This window comes from Balaenoptera ricei, chromosome 6 (genome assembly GCF_028023285.1).
Source record: "Balaenoptera ricei isolate mBalRic1 chromosome 6, mBalRic1.hap2, whole genome shotgun sequence".
NCBI lineage: Eukaryota > Metazoa > Chordata > Mammalia > Artiodactyla > Balaenopteridae > Balaenoptera > Balaenoptera ricei.
The window spans coordinates 693569-718307 of record NC_082644.1 but is presented as its reverse complement, the minus strand read 5'-3'; the positions used below and the strand labels follow the sequence as shown (position 1 = coordinate 718307).

The following is a 24739-nucleotide window of genomic DNA, read 5'->3' as shown; positions in this document are numbered from 1 at the left end:
ATAACCTGGGAAATTATCCAGTTGAATTTACTAGCACTAAATTTTGGTGAAACTCTAGTCTTTAGGAAGTGTAGTATTCCAAATAGAGGGGATCATTATTAACTTTGAAAATTTGGGAATCATTAAAAAGTAGGCTGCTGGTTGCTTCTCACAGGGTAAGTGAACTATTGCCAATTTTATTACATTCCATTTTCAACTAAATAAATACCTTAATTTCAAAATATAATCATGTAGGGTGTTCAGAGCACATTTAACCAGTAATTTGAACTATTTGAACCTAGAAAAAAAGAGATAAAGTACCCTCCCCTCCAAAAAAAAACCAACAGAGATTTTTTTAAATCTGTACAGAAAAAGAAAACAAAACATAAAGTTTCACATTCCATATATATGTCATATATATTCAGTCATTTATAAGTAAGCATTATTTTTGTCAAATTTTACTCTAATAATGCCAGTTGAGTAATACACAAAAGCCTGGAATGTTTGCTTAGTAGATGTCTTGAAAGCAACAAAAAGTGATAGCAAAAACGAAGGGACAAAGTATAATAAGGAAATAAAATAGCTCAAACGCATAACTGCCGTAGGTTATTTAATGTGGCAACAAGTGATTCTAGACACCACAGTGGTCCTTGGGCCACAGGCTAGCCAATTAAAAAGCGATTAATTTTATGATGATTCCTTTGAGACATTAATGATTATTAAATTATTCTAATGTATCACAGCTGGGAAGGAAACATATATATAACATGGTTTTTTCCTGTTTAATTTTTCATATCATATATTTTAATTACGTGTAACACATGCTTATTTTTTTTAATGCACATGAAGGAACATGAAGAGAATTATTGTCCTTTTACCAACTCCACCTGTTCCTTCCCTCATGAGGTGAAAATTGTTACCAACCTGGTACGCATGGTTTCCAATCCTACTTCATTCTCATACAAGCATATATATTCACATAAACATTTTTAAGGTAAATGATCTCACACTGTACACAGTACGTGGCAGCAAGCTGATTAGTCTCCATCATTTTAAACTTTTAAATCTTTATTGTATTGCAAATATGTTCTCACTGCATCTTTTTTGACCTCAGAGTTCTTAGTTTGTGAGAGAGACTTCCCTAAGAAAATACTGACATGGATATTCTTCTAATGTGTATATTTTTGCACTTAAATCTCTAAACCATCCCCAGTTTATTGGTGTGTGATAGGATTCTGGCAATAGATCATATTTCCTTACTGAATTAAAATAACATCTTTGCAATTATTTAAGCCACATTTATTCTCTATGCCTCTATTTTCTCTTTAACCTCTCTGTTTTTTGAGAGTTTCTCTGTGATTCATTTCTCCTGTAATTGTGTTACGTTCTGATGTCATGCTTCATGTGATTTTAGTTCTTTCAAATGTGTTAAAGTCCGTTTTATGGCTCAGAATATGTTCCAGATGCACTCGAAAGGAGCCTGTATTCTGTTATTATGTGTTGGAGTGTTCTATCGGTAGAAGTTATTTCAAATTTGTTGAAAATTCTGTTCGGCTCTTCTATACTCTTTTCCGTCTACTTGTTCCACTGATTTTTTTTTTAATAGAATAGTGTTGAAGTCTCCAGATATAACTGGGAATTTTTCTATTCTTCCATTCAGTTCTGTTCATTTTTTTGTCATGTGTTTTGTTTTTTCTTTTCTTTTTTCTTTTTTTTGGCTGCGTTGGGTCTTAGCTGTGGCACACGGGATCTTTGTTGAGGCACACAGGATCTTTTGTTGCAGCACACGGGCTTCTCTCTAATTGTGGCTTGAGGGTTTTTTCTCTCTAGTTGTGGCTTGAGGGTTTTTTCTCTCTGGTTGTGGCACACAGGCTCCAGAGTGCATGGGCTCTGTAGTTTGCAGCACACGGGCTCTCTCATTGAGGATGGGAGCTTGGTAGTTGTGGCGCACAGGCTTAGTTGCCCCGCAGCATGTGGGATCTTAGTTCACGGACCAGGGATCAAACCCGCGTCCCCTGCAGTGGAAGGCAGATTCTTTACAACTGTACCACCAGGGAAATCCCCTTGTCATGTATTTTGAAGCTTCATTTCTGATACAAACGCATTTAGGGTTGTTTTGTCTTCTTACTGAACAATTTATTATTATATAATGCCCCTTTTTATCTTGGTAACATTCCTTATTCTGAAGTCAAATATATTATTAGTAGAATCAGTTTGACTTTCTTTTCATTAGTGTTTGCATGATATATTTTTCCCAATCTATTAATTTCAACCTACTATGCCATTTTTTTAATGGTTTCCTTTAGAATAATATATAGTTGAGCCTTGGTTTTTTATTCAGTCTGGCATTTTTTTTTGTATTTTAATTGATATGCTTAGATTATTTGCATTTTATACAGTTATTGATATGGTTTCATTACAATCTGCTTTCTTGCTAGCTATTTTTTATTTTTTCCATCTCCTCTTTGCCCATTTTCTTTTCTTATAATGCCTTGTTTTGGACCAGTTAAGTATTTTTATGATTTCATTTAACTCTGCTCTTGACATTCTTTTACTCTACCTGCTTTTAAAAGATTTTTATTGGTTGCTCTAGGATTTATAAGATATAAATTTAATTTTTCACAAGCTACCTTCAAATAATATTTTGCCATTTTGTATACATTAGAAGGAATTACAGCTTTCAATTTATCCCATCTTTTGTGCTATTTTGACGTATGTTTTGCTTTTACATATACTACAAATACAAATGCATTGCTAATAGCTTTAGATTAGACATTCAATTATCTTTTAAAACAATTTAAAATTAAAAACCTGAATTTCATATTTATCTTTATTTATGCAACATCCAGAATTCTTCAGTTTCTTTTTTGTAGCAATCCAAGTTTCTACCTGATACCACATTTATTCTGCCTAAAGAACTCTTTTTTTTTTTTCAACAATTCTTATAGATCACATCTGTTTTAAATAAATTTTCTCCCATTTTTGTTTCTTAAAAGGTACTTCTCCTTTTGCAAAGATAATTTCTCTGGGTAAATAGTTTTGGGTCAAGAGCCCATTTTCTTTCAGCATGTTACAAATGTATTTTCCTTGTATTCTGGCTTCTGTGGTTTCAGCTGGGAAGTCTGCTGTCATTCTCTTCTCTTTGTTCCTCTGTAGAAATGTGTATTTTGCCTCTAGCTGCTTTAAAGATTTTTCTCCTCATCACTCGCTTTTGACTCTGATGTGTCTAGGTTTTGTTTCTTTGTTTGTTTGATTCTTATCCTGTTTTGTGTCCTCTAAGATTCTTATCTCTGTGGTCTGATGTATCTCATTAGTTTGGAGGGTTCTTCATCAACTCTTGCAATATTTCTTCTACCCTATTTTCTCTCTCTTTTCCTTCTGCCATTTCAATCTCTTTTGGTCTGTTTCTTTTTTTTTTTAAAGATAGTATCATCTTTTTTTTTAAAAAATTTATTTATTTATTTATTTATTTATTTATTTTTGGCTGTGTTGGGTCTTTGTTTCTGTGCAAGGGCTTTCTCCAGTTGCGGCAAGCTGGGGCCACTCTTCATTGCGGTGCATGGGCCTCTCACTGTCGCGGCCTCTCTTGTTGCGGAGCACAGGCTCCAGACGCACAGGCTCAGTAATTGTGGCTCACGGGCCCAGTTGCTCCACGGCATGTGGGATCTTCCCAGACCAGGGCTCGAACCCGTGTCCCCTGCATTGGCAGGCAGACTCTCAACCACTGCGCCACCTGGGAAGCCCTGTTGGTCTGTTTGCTAAGGATCTACAGGCCTTGTGTGCCCTGTACTCCTGCTCCTCCTCCTCCCTCTACTCCTCCTGACGTATCTTTTAGGTTCTTTTTCTTATAGTTTCTGCCTATAGTTTTAATGCAAATTTTACCTTTTATACTACAGCGTTTAATCTATTAATCATATTCATTTTAAATTACTTCTCTGATAGTTGCTGCCTCTGTCGTATCTGAGTTTGTTTCTATTGAGTGTTTCGTCTCATAGCAATGTTTTTAAATTTTTCCTTCCTTTTTTGTATGTCTGTTTCTTTCGTTAAAAGTGGACACGTTGAGTAGACAGTAAGACTGAGGTAAATAGTATTTATGCCTGGAAGTGAGGCTGCCTCCTGTTGTGCTTGGCCTTTGATAAGGTGATCAAGTCGGTCCAGTCATATACCTGAACTTGGTTGTGGTTTGGTTTATTATTGTCGCTTTCACTACATCTCAAGCTTCAGATTCCTTTGTGCTGCCTTGTGCTTGTGGGGCTAGTTACCATGGCCTTTTTCTCCACATGCTTCTATATGGTTTTCCTTTGAAACCCAGCCTCAGGGAAGGTCCCCCTTCATGGTCTTTCCCCCACTGGCAGGCAGCTGATACTCGGTATTCGACAGGTGCTACCCGGACCTAGGAGATCCCTTTCTGTTCCGGTTGAGCTGTAGCCGTAGGTAGGACCATGTACCTGGGTCTCGAGGTGGGACCTTCTCAGAGACCCGATCCTCCGCTGGTGGCAGGGTTCTCCCATGATCTGTACCCTGAATATTGTCCTGCTCTCACTCAGAGAGAGCTGGGCTTTTCTTTCCCACTCCTCTGGTGAAGTATCCTCAGCTGTGTCCACAGGGTGACAGAGGCTCCCGCTCTCCCCCAGGAACTTCACGCTTGCTCTGTGAGGGGTACAGGAAAGGGGGCATAGGTGGACCCTCATACTTTCTCACAGCAGCTTCTGCTTCTCAGGTGGCTTTCCTGGGTCTCTTGTCCCACCCTGTGTCTTTCTTGAAAGCACTTGCTGAGGTCTGTGGAATAAAATCTGTTGGTGCTTATGGATTCCTCTTCCTTTTGTGGCTTCCAGGGGTTGTTTGCTGTCATAGAGTAGACATACACTAAGCCTTCCGCAATTCATGGAAGATCTTGGCTGCGTTCTCCTCCTTAGCTTATGTAATGTTCTGTGGCTTTCTCAGGTGATCAAATGCTCGCACCATCTCCTTCTGGAGCCACAAGCCTGTCATGGGTCCTGAGTTATTACACTGCCCAGAGACACAGAGTCCCTGATGAGCTCAAAAAATTGTGGTTTTGTAGATTATTCATATTTTTCTTATTGTTAGGGTGAGAAAAATACTCTTTTCAACTTCCTCCCTCAGTGGAAGCAGGGAATTCTTGCCTGAAGAATATTTTCACTGGATATAGATGTTTGAAAGCATTAAAAACATATTTTCTTTCCTCATGTAAAGATATCATTCAACCCTTCCTGGACTCTGTAATTTCTGATGAGATACCAGGATTTAACTGAATTGTTTAAGTGTGATGTGTCATTTATCTTTAGTTCTTAGCAGTTTGACTAGAAATGACCTCCTCTGTGTTTTTGCTTGAGGACTGTTACATCTCTTTAATCTGTAAATTTAGATATTTATCAAAACTTCTACCACCTTTCCTCCGACCACTTCTCCTGCCCCGTTCTCTCTCTCTTCTCTTCTGGGCTTGAATTACATGTGTTTTGCTCCCTGATATAATGTAACAGTTTCAGAGGCTCTGCTCATCCCTATCCTGGCTTTTCTTCGCAGTAGATCCTTGCAGCTGATCTATAGACAAGTATCTTTCTTTCCTCTGTGTACTCACTTCTGCTCTTGACTTCATCTGTGATTTTTTTAAAAGTTGTGTAGCTTTATCTGTTATTTTATTCTTGACTTTCTATTTAGTTCTTTCTTATAATTTCTACTTCTCTTCTCATCGTTCCTGTCATTGCAATTATTACAAGCTTATTTTTTCCTTCATTAAAGAGAGCTATTTTATTTGCTTTAAAATTTTGTCTGCTACCTCAACAACTGGTTCATCTCAGGATTATTCTCAACTGATCATCTCTTCTTTTAAGAACGTGTCCCATTTCCCTGGTGCTTTATAGATCTCCTAATTCTGGATGGTGCCCCCGATGTTATGGATATTAAATTGTGGGAGGCTTTGTTATGTTAGTTTAGTCCACTGAGTGTTTTTTGTTTCAGCAGATGATTAATTTTGTTGGGCTCTAAATGAAAACTATATTTCTTGGGCACCAGCTCTAACCTCAGTTCAGATTTGCAGCCTCTAGTGGAGGTGAGTTGAGTCCACAGGGTGTGTGTGTGTGTGTGTGTGTGTGTGTGTGTGTGTGTGTCTGATGGGTCATCAGAATCTAGGGCAGACAATGTTGGGCTCTCTGGCTCTTTTCCTTCCCGAATTTCTCCCTAGATCTTCAGCAGTTTTACACAGTCTTTTGATTCTTCCAAGCTGGAATGTCTGCATTCTTTTGCCACCATCGTCCCTCATGTGATTTGCCATGCCAGATCTGTCCCCAGGCTGAAAAACAGTGAGACCTGAGAATTCACTCCATAGAACTTCCCTCCTCAAAGTGTGGGTTACCCGCCAGAGCGTGCCTGCTTCTTAACCACTCTTTGGTTCCTTCCTGTCTTTTTTTATAATTATGTGCAGAGTTTAACAATTTATGAGTAGGAGAATCAGTCCAGTATATGTTACTCAGACATTACTGGAAACAGGATCTAAAATAACTATTTAAATGACAGGTTGAGGAGAGGATTTTTGTTTTACCTTATTTTTGTCTTTGAATCTATAAGACCTGTGTATTGAACCCAGTGTGGGCTAGAATGATACTTTATTTTCCATTACATATTCCTGTTTACCCCTCTTCCTTCCTGAATTTAACAGTCTTCTTTTTTTTTTTGGTATTACAGTACTCTTTAAAATTTTAAACCTTCATGAGTGAGGGCAATCCGTCAGTCAATTTGACTATGTTTCAAAATTTACATTTAATGAGTTTTTGCTTTCCTTTGAGTGGTTTTACATTGATTTTATGTGAATCTCAGTTATGCTGATATATTTGCTGCCTAAGCAGATGCAGTTGTTAATACAGGCTTGCATTTCTGTAAGATGAGGGACTGAACTGCTACGTGTCTACATTCTAGATGTGAATAACTCCATTCTCTACAGTGGCATAAACACTCAGGAATGTTGAGAGATGATTTTCGATTATAAAGACTTTGTGTTTGATAACTTCTGCTTTTCAGAAAATTTTGACACATCTTTGAAGAGAAGAGACATTGCTAGGCATTTATTAAAAGTGATTTTAGATGTCTCATGGGAATTTCAGTGCTCTAAAGGAATATAAGAATTGGTGAATGTGGAGGATAAGGGGACGGGATAGATACTATTTTCTCCACTTTATAATGAAGAAGGTTGAGAGTTAAAACATGAAGTCACACAATAAGTAAGTGGTAGAGCTGGGATTTGAATATAGATTTTATGGGCTCTGAACTTACGAACTTATGCTCTATGAGTCTTCGTGTAACCTCCCAATGGATCTCTCAGTACTCAAGGAATATTAAACTAGTTCAAATACATAATTCATCTAGATTGTGATAGCTGCCTCTGATAGACTCTTGCACATAAAGACATATAAACACACTTGCACAAAGAGGATAGTTTCCTATTTCATCTTGGCTAAAGATTTTAGAAATGTTTCCAAAAATTACTAATCATTATTTTGCCTTTATTATCATGTTTCTGAATGTTTCTGTTTCTTTTCTTATAAATATAAATAACTTTTATAGAGTGGGATTAATACATGTATTTAAAGCTTTCTTGAATTGAGTTATATTGATAATCTATACCAACTCACAAGAGAAAGATTTTTGTCCATTAAATTATTTCTTTGTCACATTTACTCATATTAGTCTTGGTGCTAACTGTTGGAAATTTCAAAAATTTACCCAGGTTTTTAGTATCTTGAGATTTAATGATTAAAACCATGTCCTTAATATTAAGAAAAAGTATTTTGGTGGGCATCCCTAATACTTTATATCTCTACCTATAAAGATTATTTTAAGGAGATGATTTTCATACAGTAAACCATTTATTTCCATGATAATTTTTATATCCTCAATTGAAGATTTCTGTATGCTAAATATTTCATAAGTCATGGGATATATAAAATTCAGAGGGTGCTGCATAGTGATTTCTCTTTCCTTTTACAAGTGAAGGATACTCCCCTATCCTTACTGTGCCTGACCAGGTCTGGGATATCGGTCTTTCTGCCCAAGTGAGTCCTTGAGTGAGTCTTGTCTAAGCGTTTCCTTCCCCAGCTCCCTGTCCTGAGCTGATAATGAACGATTTGTACTGCTTTGGATGTCTTTCCCTAAATGCATTCACTACCTCAAAACAAACTTATGTTTTACTGTCCGAAGTTTTTAATGTTATCTAAGAAGATGATAAGTTTGTGCTTCCCTTCACTTCAAATTGAGAGACAGATTTCAACAAAACCACTCAGTTTTCTATGTGTTCCCAGACAATTGGATTCTGGTCTGAATTTCACCAGGAAAATCTGAGAGTCTGAGACAGTCATGAGCTGCTTACTTGTTTGATGTCAAAGCAAAGGAAAGTTGCTGCTGCTTTGGAGTTGTGTGTTTGGTCAAGACACACAAGGATATTTACTGTGGACAATATTTGAGCCATGTGAGTGAGAACCAACGTAATTCTGCCCAAGAGGGAGTAGTGAGTAAGTCCCAACAGAGAATGGACCACCAGGTGCGCAGGGGCTGAGGTGATGGCAGAGGAGTGTCACACATCCAGGAGATGCAGTTGTTCACACCAGGGAGCCCTGGAAGGTCCATAAAAGGATCTACAAGGAGAAAGACAGATGAAGCTTTAAAAGCCTGATGAACCCACCCAGCACAAAGCCGTCCTCAGCCAGACATCAGTGTGGTGAGAAACTCCCCCCCCACCCTTAAGTGTCCTTCACCTACTCCCAAACTGGAGGTGGTCATAAGAGAAAGAGAAGGTAAGAGGAGAGTCATAAGACAAAAAGGGAATGAAGAAGGACTGGGGTACATGGTGCTCCCCTTACATGACTGCCTCTGCCACATCCCCAGGTGGGGACCGGAGGGTCAGGTTTGGGGCTGTGTGGGTCACGTGAGGTCAGGCATTCTGAAACGCCAGTTCACCTACACTTGTTACCTGAAGCCGAGCTGAAGGAATTAGGGGGCCACCTGGGCTTTCACCCAGAGATAGAATGAAACTTTCACCAAGGAACGAATGTGTAGAGAGCATCAGAGAAAAAATAAAAGTGGATTCAGACTGTATCCTGTAAACCACACTTGTCTGAGATATGTGTATATGTGATTACATAATCAGTGTACTGTTATCATACAATGTCTTATATGATAAGACCTGTGCTTATACTTACGTAGTATGAACCTCAGAAAAGGTAGGGGGGCTGCAGGCATAGGCTGCGGGCTCTGAGGGACGTTGGTTAAGACCACGTAAGTGAATGATCCCCCCACGAGCTGGTGTGAATAAATAGAAAAAAATCAGTTGAGAAATGAGTTTTTATTTATTTATTTATTTATTTATTTATTTATTTATGGCTGTGTTGGGTCTTCGTTTCTGTGCGGGGGCTTTCTCTAGTTGCAGCAAGCGGGGGCCACTCTTCATCGCAGTGCGCAGGCCTCTCATTGTCGCGGCCTCTCTTGTTGCGGAGCACAGGCTCCAGACGCGCAGGCTCAGTAATTGTGGCTCACAGGCCTAGCCGCTCCGCGGCACATGGGATCTTCCCAGACCGGGGCACGAACCCGTGTCCCCTGCATTGGCAGGCGGGTTCTCAACCACTGCGCCACCCGGGAAGCCCGAGAAATGAGTTTTTAGAATACCAATATTTATTATTTTTTTACATCCTTTTTTTAAATACTCTTTTCCATTATGGTTTATCACAGGATATTGAATATAGTTCCCCGTGCTACACAGTAGGACCTTGTTGTTTATCCATCCTATATATGCTAGTTTGCATCTGCTAACCCCAAACTCCCACTCCTTCCCTCCCCCACCCGCTCCTTCCCCCTTGGCAGCCACAAGTCTGTTCTCTCGCTGGGTCTGTTTCTGTTTCGTAGATACGTTCATTTGTGTCATATTTTAGATAGAATACCAATACTTAAGGAACAGATAAAGAAAGGACACTGACAAAAATGGATTAATAAATAAAAGGAGAGAATGTTGTAAAATGTCTCAAGAGTTAAGCATTATCTTCTCCCACAAGGTTCGTTTTAATTTATTTTCAACACAGTGCCCAGCTTCACACACTAGCTATGCTTGATTGCTCAGCAACACCTAAGTTACAAAATAAAAGTAACAAGTAAAATATAGTATTACTTTCTGTAGACAAACTTTGATAGAGTCTCATACCATGATAAAAAATTTTAGTTTAACTATTGAAAGCGTTTTAAGATAATGACAAATTTTACAACATAAGTAAATTACAATGGCTTTACTTAAATGTTCTCTTTTAAATATCCCAAATATAAGTGAAATAAGTCAGACAGAGAAAGACAAATACCCTATGATCTCATGTGTATGAGGAATCTACAAAAAAGAGAACTCATGGCTACAGAGAGCAGAGTGGTAGTTCCCAGAGGTGGGCATGGGTGATGGGGGACCTGAGTGAAGGGGTCAAAAGGTACAAACTTCCACTTAGAAGATAAGAGATTCTGGGGGTAAATAAGTCCTGGGATGTAATGTGCAGCATGGCGACTACAGTTAACAATGCTGTGTTGTGTATTTGAAAGTTGCTAAGAGAATATGCTGCACACTTTGGACTAAATAATACAATGTTATGTCAACTATATCTCAGGAACGCTGGAGAGGAGAAGAAAGTAAGTGACCTAACCTCCTTCTAAATGCAGTTCCCATCCTTGGCTGCATACAAACATGGTAATTTTATCCTTTTTAATTTGTTTGCATATAATATTCTTTTTATGCTGATGAAAGCCACATACTTATTATTTTTAACATCCTAAAAATATAAGTATCCCAAATATGACATTTATTATAAGATTGAGCCCTAGGTTACTTCTGTTTTGAAAAACTATCATAAAAGTTCATGAAAGTTATCATTCTCAAGGGAGGAGGACGTTGCAAAGACCCAAGGGGAACTTTCAGGAAGTCACGGCCGTCGGAGACCTTCAGGCCACGCTATGCAGAACCACAGCCTGTGACCTGAAGCCACTCTGAGTAAACCATACACAGCTGTGTGTTATTTCTGAATTTGTTATAAGGTACAAATTACCTTAGACTCTAAAAAACCATTTTTGAATGTTGCATTGTGTCAGCTTCCTAACTAATACATATTTCAGTTTTATAAATTTAAATTATCCCTCAGTTATTTTTTCTCTCATCTCATATTGACAGACTAGCAGATTTGATCCTTTTTGTGACAATAGGAGAGCATTTCACGCACAGATCCCCTGTCTTTGTGATAACACTGTGAGTTGTGAGCTCCTGGAAATTGGGCATCGAGCCTCTTATGAGAAGAATGTCCCAGCTGGAACACTGGGGCCACATTATAACCCAGATGTACAGCACAGACCCGGTCAGAGCAGTGGAGAAAAATAGGGAGCGAGCCATTTTTAGAAATTCTAGAAGCAGACAGCATCGTGTACTTTTTAAATTCAGTTTATGTACTTTCTGTTTATTTAGTCTCCACTCTATCACTTGTAGCATTGGGTCCCCGTGTTCTAACATCCGTTGGAAAATGCAAAGGTTGATAACAAGTTAAATCTATTTATGAGTAATTTTTTATATGAAGTATTACCTTCTCACTAGTTTTAAAGTTAATTACATATAAACTAAAAGGGGATCATTTATAATAATCCCTAAATGTACTAATTTTGCGTGATTGTCTTTAAGATCCTGGGGTTCCTTGCACTGATTTTGACTGATTACCCTTGACTGCAGCTCTGAGGACCAGGAAGGAAAGTAGAGGCGCTGGGACAGGGTGGGAGGGGATCCCATTTGTGCCCGGTTTTCACTTCGAGATGCGCAGCTACAGGAACAAAGCCCGCAGTGACCCTGGTGGTGTCGGGATTAGACGTGGGGCAGGCAGCCGCCCTGGGGAAGGGGCCACGTGTGTACCTCGTCCTGGGCTCTGTGACCAGGAGAGAGCCTGTGGGACACACGCAGGGGTCCAGAGCTCGGTGTCTGCTTCCCTCCGAGGAGCTGCCGTGGCCGGCAGGCCATGTGATCACGGGGCCCAGGGCTGCAGTGTGTCCCGCGATGGGGCAACACAAGGCCCTACAGCACGTGCAGAGCACAAGGGAACATGCAGTCCCTGCTCCTAGCTGGAAGGTTCACTTTCTCCCCAAGTGGGGTAAGGGTGGCCTGACTTTCACTTGTGTCCAACGGAGCAGTCCGTGGAAGAGAGTCCCAAAGTCATCATTTACCTGAAGTAAAAGTCAGTCCTAAGTGGACAGCCTAAGACTATAAAACTTATAGGAGAAAACGTAAGCACAAACACATGTCACCTTTGGTCAGCAGAGGTTTCTTAGACACGATGCATAAAAGGAAAAAGTGATGCCAAACTTCATCAACGTTAAAAATGTTTGATTTTTGAAAGCTACTGATTGAACAGTGAAAAGACAAGCCACAAAGTGGGACAAAATATTGGCAAATACATATCTGATAAAGGACTTGCATCTAGAAAATATAAATAACACTCATTTCTCAATAGTGGTAAAACAAACAACCCAACTAAAAGTGGGCAGAACATCTGTACACATCACCAAAGAAGGGATATGGTGTAATTAACACATGAAAAGAATCTGGACATCCGTCAACATTAGGGAGATGCTAAATTTTTGTTCACGGTGAGATGCCTCTTACATCCTTATGAGAATGGCTCCAAGTGAATAGCAGTGCTAGGTGAGGCCTGGGTAACTGTGTCTCTCGTCCGCTGCTCGTGGGAATGCAAAGTGGTGCAGCCACTCTGAAGAACGGTCGGGCAGTGTTTTCTAAAAAGAGCATAAACGTACCATATGACCCAGAAATCCCATCTCAAGAAATTTATCCTTGAGAAATTACAACATACACTCACATAAAAACATATATGTGAATGCTTATAGCAACTTTATTTATAATTACAAAACTGGCCAGAACCCAAATGTCCTTGCCTGGTGAGTAGATGAAGAAATGGTTGTTCGTCCCTATGATGAAATAAGACTTGCATTGCTGGTGGGACTATATCTGTCCTGGAATGAAGGTCTGCTCTGCACCCACATAACAAAGCCTTAAAGCTGCCTTCAGAGTCAGACTGACGTGCAGGTTTTTAACTTCATGCCAGAAGTAAGTATAACACGTAGAGGTATTCCACAAAACCCAACCACTGATAACTTAAAATTCACAATGTGCAGCATCCAACTGAGATCTACCAAGTATGCTATGAAGCATAAAAATATGGTCCACAACTTGGAGAAACTGCAATCCAGAAAATATACCCAGAAATAACAGTGATGATGGGATGAGTATACAAGGACCTGAAACAACTATGGTAAATATTATTAATATGCACAGTTATATAAAGGTAAACAGGGACAGCAGTTGCAAGAGGGTATATATGAAGAAAACAACCACATAGTATATCTGGGGAAGCCGGCAATAAATGAAATGAAGAATGTGCTGGGTGAGTTAAAAGCACATTGGACACTGCAGAAGAAAAAGTCCATGTACCTGAAGAGATATGATAGAGACTACCCAAAATAAAGCACATAGGAAAAAAGAAACAAACAGAAGCCTGTGTCTTAGTGAACTCTGGGGCCATGTCAGATGCATTACCTATGAGTAACACTACTGGAGGTGTGAGGCTTAGAAAGTTATATGAAGAAATAATGGCTAAAATTTTCTGAACTTGATGAATTTATAAACCCACAGATACAAGTACAACAAACATCAAGAAACAGAAACAAAGAAAAACGAACCAAAGCATACCCTAATCAAAATGCTAAAAGTCAGCATTAAGAAGAGCCTCTTAAAAGCAGCTGGAAGGAAAATAAAGGGGGGAGGACAAATTTTGTTCAGAGGAACAAAGATCAGGGCATCGGCAAGCTTTTCCCCAGAGACCTTGAGGCCAGAACACAGTGGAACATTTCTAATGTACTAAAAGAAAAGAAAAAAACTACCATCCCTGGCAAAGAAAGCTAAAATCAAGACATTTTAAACAATCCAAAGTTGAGAGATTTCAAGAAATGTTACAGGAATTTCTAGAAGGTAGTGATGCCACGCAGAAGTTTCTATCTATGCAGAGGACTATCGGGGACCAGAAATGTGACATGGTGAGAAATAATGCATTTGGTCCCTGCCCAGGATTCCTGACACAGAGCTTCTGTTACCCTAATTTCCTGAGTAGTAGAGGTGCTGGGAGCATATCTTGTTCTAATATCTGGTCTTTGACCCCAGTTCCTGACACAGGGTTCCTAAAACCCTTGTTATTTCCTGCGTGATGAGGGTGATAGGAGGTCCTTCCACAGAGCTCCCGAATCCCCTGGAACTGCTGGGTGAAAGGAGCGTCTTCTACGGAAGGGGGTGACTCGGGGGCTCCTGGATGGCCCCAGGTTGGGGGGCGGTCACCAGAAAGACCGAGCCCCAGTTAGGAGGGAGGAGCTTTCAGCCCCCCTCCATCCTCTGGGGAGGAGATGGAGTTAATAGTCATTCATGCCTCCGTGGTGGAGTCTCCATAAAATCCTCAATCACAGGGCCCAGAGAGCTTCTGGGTTGGTGGGTGCGCCCCCGTGCTGAGAGGGTGACACACGCCAGCCCCGTGGGACAGAAGCTCCGGCCCGGGACCCTTCCAGAACTCGCCCTGGGCACTGCTTCATCGGGCTGTCTATTGCTGTCTTTTATAATTGCCTTTACAATGAACTGGCAAACGTAGGTAATGTTTTCCCTGAGTTCTGTGCCGTTCTAAGTTACGGAACCTGAGGAGTGTTGTGGGAACCCCCGTCTGCAGCCCAGTCGACCCAAGTCCGCACCTCTCGCAGCTGGTATGTGGGGCGGGCGCCGTCTTGTGGAGCTGAGCCCATAGGCTCTGGGGTCTGAGGACGGAGGTAAGGACTGAACTGAGCTGCAGGACCCTCGCTGCCGTCCACAGAAAATAGAGTAGTGCTGGGCGGAAAACCCGCACGCTTGGTGTCAGAGTGTCATGCATAGAAAACAAAGTTTCCTTTAAAGTAAAAGGGTTTCTTTTCTCATTTTTAATCAGTTGAAAAGCTATTAAGTTGTTTAGAGCAAACACTGTAACAGCGCATGGGGTTTATAACATGTAGAATTAAAATGGATGAATTGCAGAAAGTGTGGAGGAATTGGGGTCTAAGTACACTCTGGTAAGTTCCTTACAGCGGATGTCAAGGCTGTGACATCATCTGAAGGTAAACGTGATAGCCAGTGACGTATACCATAAACCCTGGGCAACCACCAAACAATAAAATAAACATAGTGAATAAACTACGTTAGTTTTCTACTGCTGATGTAGCATTACCTCAAAACTTAGTAGTTTAGGAGCACAGATTCATCGTTTCACAGCTCTGTAGGTCCGAGGTCTAACGCAGGTCTCACCACACTAAGATCGAGGTGTCGGAGGCTCCAGGAGAGGATCCATTTCCCTGGTCAGTGGATGGTGGTCAGAATTCGGCTCCTGCGGCTGTAGGACCAGGGCCCCCTTTCCTTTGTGTTGTGCTCAGTTCCTAGGGACCACCCGTGTTCCTGGGCTCACAGCCTCCTTCCTTAAAGCCTTTTTTTTCTGTGTCATTTCTGTCTGACTACAGCTGGGAAAAGTTCTTCACTTTTAAGGGTTTATGTGATTAGGTGGGGTCAATGCAGATAATCCATGATGAGCTCCCAATTTTAAAGTCAACTGATTAGGAACTTTAATTCCACCCATACTCATAACTCCCTTTTGGATGTGGTATCACATAGGTCCACGTGGATATCTTTGAGGGACCACGGTTTTGCCTGCCACATAAACCAATAGTGGTGATTAAGTGGGAATCATAAAAAACAAGAGCAACATGTTTAATAAAAAACAAGACAGGAAAAGACAAATAATAGAGGGGACAAATCAAATAATAACAAGATGGAAGTTTTAAATACAACCATTTTGATAATATTAAATGCAAGTGGCCTTAACACTTCAGTAAAAAGGCCAAGATTGTCAGACTTGGAAAAAATGTGAGACTCAGTGCCATGCTGTCTCTCAGAGACCCATTTTAAATGTAAAATGAAAATTAGTTGAAAGTAAAATAGTGGAAATTCTAATCATAAGGAAGCTGGAGTGGTTATGTTTCTATGAGGCAAAGTAGACTTCAGAAATTGGGTGAAAGCAAAAGTTTTTACTTGGGTGACCCAAGTCAGATTTCTGGCTGGACCTAGAATTCTTTCCTCTCTCTCTCTATATACACATATATAATATTTGTACTGTATTATATATAATAAATATACAGTAGCATATCCAAGATGCTCAAAGTCACCACATAGTATCTGTGGCTCCAAAAGTTTAAAATTTTTCCCAAATTAATTTTATTTTATATTTGTAGCATCAACAGAATCATACTGAATAGTACACATTTATTGATAATTTAGACTATCAGAATAATTTTATTTCTAGTCCTTTTCTGTTACTTATCATTCCAGTGACCCTTGTAACACAACTTTGTGTATAAATATATCATTCAAATAACATAAACTCACTGTATTTTTTATCTCCAGGGTAACATAGAGATCATACTTTAAAAATCCCCACATTGTCTCAATGTGGACATTACAGCCTTGATACATTAAATAACTTAACCACAACAAGGTAGTGGCAGAACTCGGGCCAGTGACCTGAATCCAAATCAGATTCCCTGACATTCTCCATCAAAGACATCACATGTCATCAAATTGATCATTCACCAGGCATGTACTCTATAAGAAGTCCGTTTCTTTGTAACATAAAGGATAAACTCTTGGTCCTGTTGTGTCGAAGGTTTGTTAAGTATCTGTGCATGTCATATTTTCAGAAATATTCTTTCATGTTGATATCTGATTTGCAGAAAAGCTCTCCCCAAAGTAGAGCTACAAAAACCATTGAATGATTAAGACTACTTTTCTTTCCCCCTATACTGAGAAAAATAACAATGCATTACAACTGACAAGGATGTTGGCTGGCACATCATAAAAACTGGGCAGAGATCATTTTAAAACTTATATTTTAAAGATTGATGATTGTTCAAAAGAAGCTCGAGTGAAGATGTGATACAAACAATCCACAGAAATCTCTCACGAGGGCTGTCATGGTTACTTCCTGCTGGTCTCCCAGCTTCCGCCCCAGCTCCCATCTAATCCTGTGCAGAGGCTGTTTTCCTTCTATTGGGTTGGCCAAAAGTTTCGTTCGGTTTTCTCCGTAAGATGGCTCTAGTAGCACTTAGTTGTCTTTAACTTCATTTGAAACAATTTTGTTAGTTTGTGACAGCTGTTATATCAGCGTGCATTTTAAAAAAGACATCAAAATTGGTGTGTTTTTGTGTAGCCATTTTAATATTGAAGACAGAAGGAAAAAAAGCAACATTTTCGGCATATTATGCTTTATTATTTCAAGAAAGGTAAAGATGCAACTGAAACGCACAAAAAGATTTGTGCAGTGTATGGAGAAGGTGCTGTGACTGACCAAATGTGTCAAAAGTGGTTTGCAAAGTTTCGTGCTGGAGATTTCTCACTCGGCGATGCTCCATGGTCAGGCAGACCAGTTGAAGTTGATAGCGATCAAATCGAGACATTAATTGAGAACAATCAGCGTTATACCACGCAGGAGAGAGCAGACATACTCAAAATATCCAAATCAAGCATTGAAAATCATCGGCACCAGCTTGGTTATGTGAATTGCTTTGACATTTGTGTTCCACCTAAGTTAAGCGAAAAAAACCTTTTTGACCGTATTTCCGCATGCGATTCTCTACTGAAACGTAATGAAAACGTTCCATGTTTAAAACCAGTTGTGACAGGCAATGAAAAATGGATACTGTACAACAGTGTGGAACAGAAGAGATAGTGGGGCAAGCGAAATAACCAACCACCAACCACACCAAAGGCCGATCTTCATCCAAAGAAGGTGATGTTGTGTATATGGTGGGATTGGAAGGGAGTCCTCTATTACGAGCTCCTTCCAGAAAACCAAATGAATAATTCCAACAAGTACTGCTCCCAATTAGACCAACTGAAAGCATCACTCAACAAAAAGCGTCCAGAATTAATCAACAGAAAACACATAATCTTCCATCAGGATAACACAAGACCGCGTGTTTCTTTGATAACCAGGCAGAAACTGTTACAGCTTGGCTGGGAAGTTCTGATTCATCTGCCCTATTCACCAGACATTGCACCTTCGGATTTCCATTTATTTCAGTCTTTACAAAATTCTCTTAATGGAGAAAATTTCAATTCCCTGGAAGACTGTAAAAGGCACCTGGAACAGTTCGTTGCTCAAAAAGACAAAACGTTTTGGGAAGATGGAATTATCAAGTTGCCTGAAAAATGGCAGAAAGTAGTGGAACAAAAGGGTGAATACGTTGTTCCATAAAGTTCTTGGTGAAAATGAACACTGTGTCTTTTATTTTTACTTAAGAAACCGAAGGCACTTCTTGGCCCACCCAATAAAACAAAGTCCGGTCACGTCAGCACTGCAGCCTCACCGTGCTGAGGACAGGGCACGCTTGCTCTGTGGTCTCTGCGCTGGTCCTCCATCACTCCTCCCAACAGGGAGCTCTCTTGTTGATCCCCAGCCGCTGGCTTCTGCGCACCTCCTCTGGGGTCCCCTGTGTCCCACCCACCTCAGCATCCCAGCACCCAGACTGAGCCTCCAGGCGCTGCTTGACCCAGAGCCGTCCCTGCCGCTCTACTCCGGCTGCCTTTCCCACTTTGGCAGCAACAGGACTCATCAAAAAGCAGATAAGCAGGCCTTCCCCCGGGGGTCAGACACTCCCTGTCCCCGCAGACTCTGGTGCATTTACGGGATGCTCTTGCAGCACCACCACCCCACCCCCCGCCCCGTGCAGAGCTCTGGGAGGCTCACCAGATGACCCCTCCCTTCAGAAGTAGGTGGGGGAGGGGATAAACTCGCGTTACTGACTCCCAGTGCCCTTCTCTCCTCTTCCAAGACCTTTTGTTCATAAAGGCAGGTTAAGTCTCCTTCTCTTTTTTAATTAACTTTTATTGGAGTATAGTTGCTTTACAATGCTGTGTTAGTTTCTGCTGTACAGCAAAATGAATCAGCTATACATAAACATATATCCCCTCTTTTTTGGATTTCCTTCCCATTTAGGTCACCACAGAGCACTGAGTAGAGTTCCCTGTGCTATACAGTAGGTTCTCATTGGTTATCTATTTTATACATAGTATCAATATTATATATGACTTAATCCCCATCTCCCAATTCATCCCAGCCCCCCCCTTTTCCCCCTTGGTATCCATACGTTTGTTCTCTAGGTCTATGTCTCTATTTCTGCTTCACAAATAAGATCATCTATACCATTTTTCTAGATTCCACATACATACGTTAATATACAACATTTGTTTTTCTCTTTCTGACTTCCATCACTCTGTATGACAGTCTCTAGGTCCATCCACATCTCTGCAAATGGCACTATTTCATTCTTTTTTATGGCTGAGTAATATTCCATTGTATATATGTACCACATCTTCTTTATCCATTCATCTGCCGATGGACATTTAGGTTGCTTCCATGTCCTGGCTATTGTAAATAGTGCTGCTGTGAACATTGGGGTGCATGTATCTGTTCGAATTATGGTTTTCTCAGGGTATATGCCCAGTAGTGGGATTGCTGGGTCATATGGTAGTTCTATTTTTAGTTTTTTAAGGAACCTCCATACTGTTCTCCATAGTGGCTGTATCAATTTACATTCCCACCAACAGTGCAAGAGGGTTCCCTTTTCTCCACACCCTCTCCAGCATTTATTGTTTGTAGAATTTTTGATGATTGCCATTCTGACCGGTGTGAGGTGATACCTCACTGTAGTTTTGATTTGCATTTCTCTAATAATTAGTGATGTTGAGCATCTTTTCATGTGTTTGTTGGCCATCTGTATGTCTTCTTTGGAGAAATGTCTATTTAGGTCTTCTGCCCATTTTTTGATTGGGTTGTTTGATTTTTTGATATTGAGCTGCATGAGTTGTTTGTAATTTTGGAGATTAATCCCTTGTCGGTTGCATTGTTTGCAAATATTTTCTCCCATTCTGTGGTTTGTCTTTTGTTTATGGTTTCCTTTGCTGTATAAAAGCTTTTAAGTTTCATTAGGTCCCATTTGTTTATTTTTGTTTTTATTTTCATTACTCTAGGAGGTGGGTCAAAAAAGGTCTTGCTGAAGGCAGTTAAGTTTCTCCATTGCCTCCTAAAATGAGCTTGGGAAGGAAGGGTGGGGTCCAAGGCACACCAGAGTCTCACACCCCGAATTCAGGTTCTTTAAATGGTTTTACAGACTTTAGTATATCTTTTTCTGCAGGTTGCTTTCTTCATGTAATCCCTGGGCATTTGACAACTTCGGGTGGTAAGAGGCAGTTTCAACCAATATCTCAAACCAGGCTGGTTTTCAAAGTAAACTCTTAGAGAATGGGGTCTTGTCTGTATGTTTCAACCCTGCATTCTCAGAACCAGGGTCAAGACCTGGAAAGTCAATAGGAATTGAGCAGTTCATGTTTGCTCTCTGTCTGTTTGTTTGTTTGGGAGAATTCTGTTTGGTTCTACAAACAATTTTACAAAGAAAAATACAAACAGTGAGAAAACCACTGAATTTCTGTCTCTCTGCTTTTATGAAAGTGTCACAAATACCACTTTACCTTTGGCCCCCATTGCGAGACAGTGATGCACAGGTAGAAAGCACTAAATGTGCTCTGAATTTATTAGTAAAATAAACCCTGAAAAGGTGGTGAAATTATGAATTGCTTAAGTCCTATTTCATCTTTAATCCTAAGTATCCTTAAAATGCTAGATAGGATTTGAACAGGAAACCTTAAATATCTATATCTGCATTTATTCTTGCATCTCGAATTTTAACAAACTAAAATTATCAAAATAGTGCATGTAACTATTAGAACATAACCTTCACTACCCCTGAGAGGGGATTCCACTCGTAAACGGTTAAACTCCTCAGCTCCTGCTGTTGAAGACTAAGTCTTTCTGATACTCGGTTTTCAGAAAGCCGTCGTATCTCCAAACACACCCTCTCTTCCATACCAGTGACGCAAGTATTGTTTTTTTCACTTGCAATGCATGAAAAGTAGCAAATAAAACAAAAACCAGATGACAAAACTCGCGTTCAAGGTAGCTTAAACCTGCCAAATAAGAAGAGTTGAAAGTAAATTTCTCAGTTACGCTTCACACGCTGACGTTGCATCTGCTGCTTTTTAGGACACCGAGCCTTCACGAGGTCAGCAGCTGACCCAGGTAGCCCACACTTCGATGGTGTGTAGCTCTGATGCACATCTGCTGCCACTGCACCCTGCTGCCCCATTCTAGTGGCTGTGTGCTTAAAAAGTTGCCTTGTGGGAAGCGGAAGACAGAGCAGTGTGTAAATTACCTGCTGGTTATTCTTGCTCTGGATATTACTTGTGAACTATCACGGTCACCATGGTTGTACCAAGATACAGAGCATTACTGAAGTTATTATTTATTGTGTTAATTATACTTTTGTTCAAAGGGCATTTTCATTCCTTTGAATAAAAAATGAATTTTACTTCTTTATGAGTAGGGTATTATTATTCAGTTATAGGTATATCCACCTAGCAAGGCATGCGTCTAGCCTATTTACTCAGAAAAAGCTTGAACAACAAAAAAAGAATAGTAAATAATATATAATATAATTACAGTAGTAACTGCCACTGAATGAATGACTGATTAGTACTAGACGCCTTATATTCTGGTTAGTTAACTCTCACAGCTCTCCTGAGAGGTGTATATTACTACCCCCTCTTCACTCTGAAACCAGTTACTCAAGATGGATGTAAGCCCGACTTCTGACTGTTGAGTAGGTGCCCTAAGGAACCTGATTGCAAGTTCGTATGCGTGACGCACAGTGAGGCCAAACAAATCGGAACGTCAGAGTTTGTGGCAGAGAAAAGTTTATCGCAGGGCCAAGCAAGTAGATGGGTGTGGCTCATGCCCAGAAAACCCCAAACTCCCAGAAGGGTCTCAGCAAAGCATTTTTAAAGGCCAGGTGAGGGAGGGGCGTGGCTGGTTGTTGCAAACTTCATGGTGTCAGAATCCTTGTTCTTGCATCTATCCACGCAGGTCAGGTCACGATGTTCCTGTAAACCTCCAACAAGACAAATGTTATTCTCTGTTGGGCAACTTTTTATCTCTATATGAATGGAAAAATGTTATCCCCTTAAAGGTCAGAGCCTTGAGAACTGGGCTATCCTGTATGTTTTAGGCTGTAGGCAACATTCTTAACTGTAGCAAAAGCAATAGGATACAAAGGTTAATGAAAAAGAAACAGATCTAACATGGAGTCAGGTTTGTTCTTACAAACCCGCCGTGACACTTCTTTATTTTGCTTGCTGCTGATGGCAACTTTCATGTTTAACCAATATCCTTCCATCTTTGCCTTTAGGATTTGATACCAGTATTTTGCCAATTTGCAAGGATTCACTCGGCTGGATGTTTAACAGACTTGATACAAACTACGACCTGCTCCTGGACCAGTCGGAGCTTGGGAGCATTTACCTGGACAAGAACGAGCGGTGCGCGGAGGCCTTCTTCAGCTCCTGTGACACGTACAAGGACAGCTCCATCTCCAACAACGAGTGGTGCTACTGCTTCCAGAGGCAACAAGGTACCCAGCCAAAGGCCATCTTGTCCGCGCAGTAAAGCCGTGCACTACAGACAAGCTCATTTGTACCCTGTCCTCAATTTACAAAACAGAGACAGAGTTACACGTGCAGAAAACAAACTTTTGGCTCCCAGGGAGAAAGGCGGGGGTGGGAATTGGGAGACTGAGGTTGACATACACACACCACTATGTATAAAATAGGTAACCGATAGGGACCTGCTGTACAGCACAGGGAGCTCTACTCAATACTCTGCAATGGCCTAAATGGGAAAAGAATCAAAAAAAGAGAGGACATATGTACATGTGTATAACTGATTCACTTTGCTGTACACCTGAAACTAACACAACATTGTAAATCAACTACACTCCAAGGAAAATTTTTTTTTTAATTTTTTTCAATGAAAAAAAAACCCAGCATGCTACACCCCATTCATTGTGAGGGATAGTTTTCCAATTAGAATGTTTAATAAAAGAGCAAATAAGCAGCATGTTGAACAGTATAACACAGCTAGGGATGCAAAACATGCTAAATGAGATGAAAAATAGTCATTAATATTTTTTATTAATGCACTTCATTATAGTTTCCATTATGAACCGCCAAGAAACACACAGAGATATGAGAACATAGATATTGAAAGTAATCATTTAAATTAGTTTGCTATCTGCTTTGCCCATGGTGTAAAATAAATGGGTTTTTTATCACTATGCTGTGGAGTTTTAATGTTCTGTTTTGTGATCTTATTAAATGAGCCAAATGAACCACAGCATTCACCATAAAGTTATTTTTACACTTTTGATTTTAAAATGACTTAGCCTTTCAAACTTTTCAGATAACTTAGCTTTATGAAAATGCACTAGCAAAGAAAGAGTCTCAATTCCCCAGGAGAGGCGAGGCAGCCTGGAGGGTTGGATGAGGCTGGTCCTTCATGGGTCCTGCTTCACTAGGAAATGGTAACATAAGGGAAAATGGGAGCCATGCTTATGTAATCAGCCAAATGATAATTAAAATTGTGTCTAAGGGAAATAGACCCAAAACATTCAAATTATGATAAACTTTGGGGAAACTAAGAAAAAATGACATGTGTAACTTTGATGCTAATTTTGAAAAACAAATTGAGAATTAGTCTAACATGATACATCTGCTATTGTCACTGCCTTTTAAAGCCCTTGACAGCTACCAGAATGAACAAGCTGCTCTAATCTGTGTTAATGATTCTCAGGTTTTCATATGGAAGCCAGCACATTATATCAGTCATTTTACTATCACAATTACTTTTTCATATATTAGTAATAGTTCAGTGATTAGGGATGACATGCTTATGCATAAATTGATTAGCAGTGAGTCAACAGCAGGGTTTGTAGCATAGATTAAACCACTAATGTGTTTATAAACCACTTTAAACAAAGTTTAAAAAGTAGATTGGATCTGTTAAAATATTCTAAATCATACACACACACACACACTCACACATAGACACACATGCACACACTCACACACACACACATAGACACACATGCACAGAGACACACACAAACTCACAAACACACACTCACATACTGACACAAACACACACACTTGTTGACTTACACTATTGCGTATGTGCTTTTTAGGTGACTGAATACCCCTAAAAAGTTTTGCTCTGATTTTAATGACTAGTATACACTTAAATCATTTACAGCAGGGGTCCCCAAGCCCTGGGCTGCGGACCAGTACTGGTCCGTGGCCTGTTAGGAACTGGGCCATACAGCAGGAGGTGGGCAGTGGGCGAGCAAGCAAAGCTTCATCTGTATTTACAGCCGCTCCCCATTGCTCACATTACCACCTGAACCATCCCCCCGCCACGTAGCTCCCATTACCACCTGAACCGTTACCCCCCGCCATCCGTGGAAAAATTGTCTTCCATGGAACTGGTCCCTGGTGCCAAAAAGGTTGGGGACCGCTGATTTACAGAATAAAAAAGTAAATCCAGGTAAACTGCCTTAAAGAGACGTGGTCTTTTGTTATGATGACAAATGTTATTTTAATTTTTCTTTGATTATTATGATAGCATGTCTAAGTGTTTATACATGAACATTTTAAAATATTCTGAATAACTCTGAA

The 24739-nt window shown here is 40.2% G+C and overlaps 1 protein-coding gene across 1 annotated transcript in view; it reads left to right on the top strand.

Moving 5' to 3' along the window:
- The window catches only part of SPOCK3 (SPARC (osteonectin), cwcv and kazal like domains proteoglycan 3), a 433446-nt gene that overhangs the window by 396735 nt on the left and 11972 nt on the right, over nucleotides 1-24739 (top strand). The window contains exon 8 of the mRNA XM_059926189.1: nucleotides 22420-22641. Within this exon, the coding sequence (XP_059782172.1) occupies nucleotides 22420-22641 (222 nt within the window). The remainder of the gene's footprint in view (nucleotides 1-22419; nucleotides 22642-24739) is intronic.